The following is a 6,545-nucleotide window of genomic DNA, read 5'->3' as shown; positions in this document are numbered from 1 at the left end:
GTATTCTAGGATATCCTAGAATACTTTATTTCGAATCTAGAATTCCGATTCTAGAATTTCGAATCCTTTTATATTTAAAGAAAAAAATAATCTTACCCACATAAGTCAGTTTATAGACTCTTTCATAGTAGCCCTGTTGGATCATGAGCTGTAAAATGATCAAAAAATGTACTATTGGGTAGTTTTTGCATCATGAAACGTATAACAGGCTATGAAAAGATGTTGCGAAACGTTTACTCTCGAAAGTCCCACAAACACAAAAAATATATTTTTTTAAATAATTAAGTTTCAAAAATTGTTAATATAGTGTATGAGATGACGTCTTTAAACAGAATACCGAATCCCGTAAATAGATTCGAATACAAAAGGATTCGAATCTCACGGATTTGAAATTAACCGCTAAAAAAATGTCATAATGAAACCCCTAAACTTCTATCTGTTCCTCTGATACACATTACAGGCTGCAATGGAATAAACCATGGGATTGAAATACATGAAGATGTTGTACAATATGCACAGGAACGAGTAGAAAACTTCATGAAGGCCTCACCGGCTTTTGACAGGTAGTTTAACAACTTTTTCTATTACAAAACACCATGGCAAACTGGTTTAAAGTCTTGAACTGGAAAATTTGTGTAAAGTTTTAGACCGAACTACTTTTTAAAGGAGTGTTGTTTGTCCTATATTTAGTGATACTTCAGATAAAAAATGTGTTATAATGTATAACAATTATTTCTAGAAACTTTAAATGTTTAAATATTTTCATTTTTCATACCTCAAGATTTGGGCTGTTTGCCCCAGGCAATACTATGCTCTGTAGTAAAACTAGAAGCACTTTTGTCTTGTGTTTTTTTTCTGTAAAGTTACAATTATAACTGTCAAAATCTTTTTCAATTTTGTTTATGCCAACAAACCTTGGTGGTCAAACAACACACAATTAAAATATGACTAAAGTTGTTGACAAATTGTGCTACCTACAGTATTCTATTAAGCTGACATACAAACAAAACTGAAATTCCATGTAATTACTGACATAGACCTTGTCGTCATAGAATAGTAACTGTTTGTATTGCATGTTTTTCGACTGTCATTCTTTGCAAATATGTTAGAAATTTAGGATTACTGACCGTTATGCAATTAGTTTTTTGAGGTTTAATTTTATCTCTGTACACAGATACTCATTTTGTGAACCAGAATTTGTGATTGGCAACTGCCTAGACCTCTCTCCAGGTATATTAATTAATCATAAATGGCTTGTTTGTTTGCTAGATGTAGCGACCACGCTTATTTTCCTTTCCTTATGTGTAAATATGTTTTAAACTGTAAGCGTGTTTTACTAACTGTTGTTTTGTGGCTATATCCTGCCTTTTCGTTTAAACTTTTTATTTTTGGTAAAATATAATAAATTTAATAATAGTATTAGTTACTACGTAGGTGCCAAACCCGGGGTTGCAAGGTAGGCAAGCCAACCCTAGAATATTCTACATTAAAACAAAGCATTACACCCAATAAATCTAAATATGTTTGACAAAATTATGGGTTAAACTAGCACTGTCTCTTACTATACTATTTGAATAGAAAACTAAAAATGGCATTTATACAATATATATTTTCTCATTTAGTTCGGTTGACTAGATTTTTATATGTTACGTTTTCATAGCACTAGATCTTTACTGTCTCTTCTACACTAAAACTTTGATGCATGTATTGTAACTGCCTGTAGTTTTGGAAAAAAACTAACATATTTTCTGATGCAGATGTACTTGGATATGACAGAATCTACTGTGGCGCTGGATGTCCCATCGACCACAAATCTTTTCTTACAAATTTGTTGAATATTAACGGGATACTTGTGGTCCCGCTTAGTGATCAGGTAATTTTTGAACTGGCTCCATCAGGGCAGTCATTATTATTTTTTTCATAAAATACACGGTGCTGAATTTATTATTTACTTACCTTGGCAATTTGAGACACGAAAACTCATATTTTTTTCCCTAACATTTGGCATTTAAATTTATATAAAAATTTGGCACTTTCGTTCGTATAAAAGAGGGTGATTTAACAGATTTTTTTTTGTTTTAGAGAATGGGGCTAGTAGCTAAAAACAATAAAAATTGTTATTGTTTTTATCAGCTTCAAGCTATAACAAGAACCGGACAAACAACATTTGAATCAAAAACAATTCTTCCCGTTAACTTCGCCACTCTTGTTATTCCACAAGAACCAAAAAGTTTGAGTCTTCTGCGTAAGTAAATTTTACTCCGAAATTAATCATACATGAATAATATGTTAAAGACACATGCACCAATTAGTATAGTATCGTAATTAAGCTTCGAACCTGCTACCATTCGGTTGCAAGGCCGCAAGGGTCTAATTCACTGTGCAATGGCCTTATTTTGTCCATGTTTTTTTCAATGTTTTGTTCATATTTTTTTCTGTTTTGTTTATGTTTTTTTTGTCCTTGTTTTTTTCATGTTTAATCTATGTTTTTTTGTACTTGTTGTTTTCTTGTTTTATCTGTGTTTTTTGTCCATGTTTTGTTGCCAATGTTTTGTTCATATTTAACACATACTTAACACACAGCATCCAGAGGTCCACCATTACTACAAGCAATCTGTAGAGCTTGTATTCGAAGAGTAATAAGTGAGAAGTATCACTCGGGCTCAAACAGAAAACACAGAAAACGCAAGAAAACAAATGTTCGAGGTAAAAACTTTATTTATTTGAACAACATTTTATTTGGCCTAACTGCACTAAATAAATTAGTATTTTCATTTAATATCACTTTTTTTACTTGCATAGTTGTTTTGCTGCTTCTCCCTGCTCTTCATTGTTTTATTTCATTTAATCTTTAATATTGTGTTCGATGAGATAAGTTAAATATTATGTATTATGTTAACTGACACATGTTCTTAACCACCAAGCATATAAGAGCCGAAGAGATAAAAAAATCTAGTGTATTATAATAACTGTTCCACATATTCTAAACTAAACTATTTTATTTAAAGTTACCCGTAACTCAAAAAGCACCAAAGAATTATTATCGGACTCATCATCTGATAGTGAGGATTCTGATGACGACAAACCAGATGCCGCAGGTCAGTTTAATAGGAAAATTATCCCTGCAGTGATTTAATTGTTTTTTCCATTTTTATTTCTAGGAGATCGTTGTCATTCACCCCAACCTGTAGGCACTTCTTCCAATAATAATGAAAGTAGCAACCATGACTTGAATGTTGTAAGTTTTGAACTTATTTTAATACACCAGTAGACAGTGGCGCAGCCAGGGGGTTCGGGGGTCGTGACCCCTCCCTCTTTTAAACCGAAAAAAAAATTTTTTTATTAAAAGCCTCCCCCCCCCTTATTTTTTCTGGCTGCGCCACTGCCAGTAGACTACAATGAATGTAGCTTGTTATGATAAAAAATAAATATAAAAAAAAGATATGATTTATAGTCTGCTGTTTTCAGTAATTTAATCTTTGTTTTGTACTCAAGGAGAAAAATAAATTTCATGTTATATATACTTGTATTTTTGCTCTTCTGACAAAAATTTCTCTCTTCTGACAAAAATTTCAGGCTAACCGACGTTCCGACATCCTAACTACCTGCCAGTAACAATATGTTTTGTAGAGTTGGGGAAGATTGGACACCTTTTTTTTTATTTTCTTATCCTATTTGGTAGTAAACAAAGAACATTCAAAGAATAATAAAACCGTATTCTTCCGGCCCCATAAACTGTTGTTAATTGTTTAGAACACGATCAAGATATTTGGATATTATGTGCTAAACTCTCCCCCCACCCTACTCTATTACAAGTTCATGTTATAATTTCCACCATGCAGGAAAGAAGACGAAATCTTCTTCTTAACGTTATGACCAACACAGTTATGTCGGTCCGTGATACAAAAACACAAGACACATCAACATCCAATGCTCCTGCATCCTCCAACCAAGAGCAAATGGATGTTCAAAATTCCAGCTCCGATTCAGGGAAGTCAGAAAAGCAAAAAAACGAAGCAAAAACCAAACGTAAGAAGTTTTCCTATATATTAACAAGTGCTGTATAATAAGGCTTCCCAAATGATCAAAATCCCTCTTAGTTATTTTGGATAAAAAACCCTCTTAATTTTTTTTCTAAAAATTCTAGATTCTTGTTCTTGACGTTAATGGTTTAATGCAAGCTGTACTTATTTTAAAATGAATATGATAACAGAAACTTGTCAGAAAAATGCATATATATTTTGCCTTTTATTAAATATTAAAAAATAACCAGTTTCCTCCTAATTCTTTATACAAAATTATGTATTCTGTTTTTCCCATAAGCAATATAACAATATACAGGGAACCTAAAGTAGCAGGTGGCCAAACTGTCAAATTACTTTGTGTATAATTGATAAGATAAATAAACAGATACTAATGAAACGAATATTGCCTAACTTCCATGTCTTTACACACACTTTTGCTTCTATTAAAAGACTAACTTGATAATAATTAAACATAAATGGCTTGTTTGTCTGCTAGGTGTAGCGAGTAGCGACCATGGTTTTTTTTTCTTCCAATTAAATATAAATGCGTTTTTAACTGTAAGCATGTTTTTACAACTGTTGTTTTATATCTTGTATTTTCGGTTAAAATATTTCTAATTCTTTACTACCACAATCAAAGAGACAAATAAAGTTATAAATATATTATTAGGAGTTAAACGAAGTTTCAACCCGTTCCTAAGACTTCGACACAGAAGTCGAAAAACAACAACAAACACTGAAGGCACAAATGTCGAAAGTGCTGAGAAAATTCGTAAAGTAACAAAGTATGTTTCAATTTCTATTGTATAATAGACTAGTGATTCCATTTAGATAAAATATGTATCTTTATTATACAACTGGTTGGACTTGAATTTGTCTGTTACGTTTTGGTAGCATCTGACCTTTACAAGTATGTTTTAAGTTTTTAACCTAATTTATAGTGTAAGTAAAGACGGGACATCTTTAGCACATAATATCCAAATATCCTGGTCGTGTTTTAAGAAACTAACAACGGGCTATGAGAGTCGTGAGAATACGTTTTTTTTTAATTGTTAAATGTTTGTTTACTACCAAATTGAAAGAGAAAATATTTTGTTTAAAAGGTGTCCCATCTTCTCCCACCATACTATATTTTATTCTGAATAGGCTACCCATATCTGTTCTTTCGGTTGATTGTGTATAGTGTATTTTTTGTAATAATAATAATATCTATACATTAGAGTAATATGTAATATATTGTACTAACTGTAGTTATTACATAGTTTGAAATGTTCTAGTTCTACTTATTTATTCATACAGTGTAATAATATGCAGTTAAAACAAAACGTTTTTTTTCCACAGCCCAACTACAAACCAGAATGACTCGAATACAACAAATACAACAGATGCTACAAATGCAACCCGTAAGTTGGGTTGGGGTAAGATGGTCCATGTTTCATTCTCTTTTAACTCACAATTGAACAAACAATATTTAAATAACTATATAACCGTATCCTTACCGCGCAAAAAAATGCAACAAATTGTCTGTAGGGTTTAACGGTCACGCCTTTTATCCAAAACACTATTTCTTTCTTTTTTTATCAATAAGCGTGTTTTAACAACTGTTGTTTTACCGTTACTACCCGTCTTTTCGCTTTTGTCAACTCTCTTGTTCTTTCAAGTTTCATTCATTCAAAATCTTTTGTGTTTTAGACGTCACCACCACTACGACCAACATAGACATCCGAGTTGACTCGGACGCGATTTGTTTATATTCTTTCCTCAATGAGATGACGGACCGCCGCAGGGGTTCTTCCGGACCCTCCAGCATCCTCCTGGAGTCTGTGGGAGACCGCAACAGCTCCAGGAAGAGAGATACCAGCTCAGAATCCGAGGGTTACGAGACTGACGACCTAAATCCATCGCTGCAAGCCTTCCGAAACGCGATACTAGATTTACCAGTGCCTAATGCTTTGTCATGCTATTTGCTTTATTACCGCTGAGTTGCAATATACGTTCAGTATTTCGCTTTTTTTGAAAACTGATTTATTGTAGGGTGGGGGGAGATGGAACACTTTTTCGTTCCATTTTCTTGCCCTATTTCGTAGTAAATCGTATTCTCACGACCCCCACAAGACCGTTGTTAATTCTTTAAAACACGATCAAGATATTTTTACGTGCTAAAGGTGTCCCATCTTACCCCACAGAACTATACCTTTGTTGTACACACTCTAATGTTCTTTTCAAAATCCCGTTTCACAAAATCTTTTGAGCTCAAATAGCGCTGTTTAGTTCAATACGTATGCTGGTAATATACGATAGCTTTATACATCGCTTATGCATGCTAACTGCGTAACAATTTTTCAATTTGCTACTTTCTTATTTTTCGTGTAAATAATATTCATTTTGCTGATCATGTTTTATGAAGAAACTTATGGGTAAGAAAAATAAGGTTAATTCGATCAGTAGAATCATTATGTACTTAGAGTGAATGCAGTAGCACGCCATGGGACTTCAGATTTGGCAAATTGTAGCATTTGG

At 32.9% G+C, this 6,545-nt stretch overlaps 1 protein-coding gene across 2 annotated transcripts in view; it reads left to right on the top strand.

The window, feature by feature from the left end:
* LOC100178176 (protein-L-isoaspartate O-methyltransferase domain-containing protein 1) overlaps positions 1-6,425 on the top strand; it is an 11,413-nt gene extending 4,988 nt beyond the window's left edge. Inside the window, exons 4-14 of one of the 2 annotated variants that reach the window (XM_002121572.5) lie at positions 461-563; positions 1,175-1,230; positions 1,758-1,873; positions 2,134-2,245; positions 2,584-2,706; positions 3,009-3,098; positions 3,162-3,238; positions 3,843-4,029; positions 4,696-4,810; positions 5,367-5,428; positions 5,718-6,425. In XM_002121572.5, the coding sequence (XP_002121608.3) occupies positions 461-563; positions 1,175-1,230; positions 1,758-1,873; positions 2,134-2,245; positions 2,584-2,706; positions 3,009-3,098; positions 3,162-3,238; positions 3,843-4,029; positions 4,696-4,810; positions 5,367-5,428; positions 5,718-6,007 (1,331 nt within the window). In that variant the 3' untranslated portion in view covers positions 6,008-6,425. Of the gene's footprint in view, positions 1-460; positions 564-1,174; positions 1,231-1,757; positions 1,874-2,133; positions 2,246-2,583; positions 2,707-3,008; positions 3,099-3,161; positions 3,239-3,842; positions 4,030-4,695; positions 4,811-5,366; positions 5,444-5,717 lie in introns of both variants that reach the window. The other variant, XM_026838713.1, reaches the window with a different exon arrangement.
* The last annotated feature ends 120 nt before the right edge of the window (positions 6,426-6,545 follow it).

This window comes from Ciona intestinalis, unplaced genomic scaffold, assembly GCF_000224145.3.
Source record: "Ciona intestinalis unplaced genomic scaffold, KH HT000105.2, whole genome shotgun sequence".
Taxonomy (NCBI): Eukaryota; Metazoa; Chordata; class Ascidiacea; order Phlebobranchia; family Cionidae; genus Ciona; species Ciona intestinalis.
The sequence above is the reverse complement of the archived record's forward strand: the minus strand, read 5'-3'. Positions and strand labels throughout refer to the sequence as shown.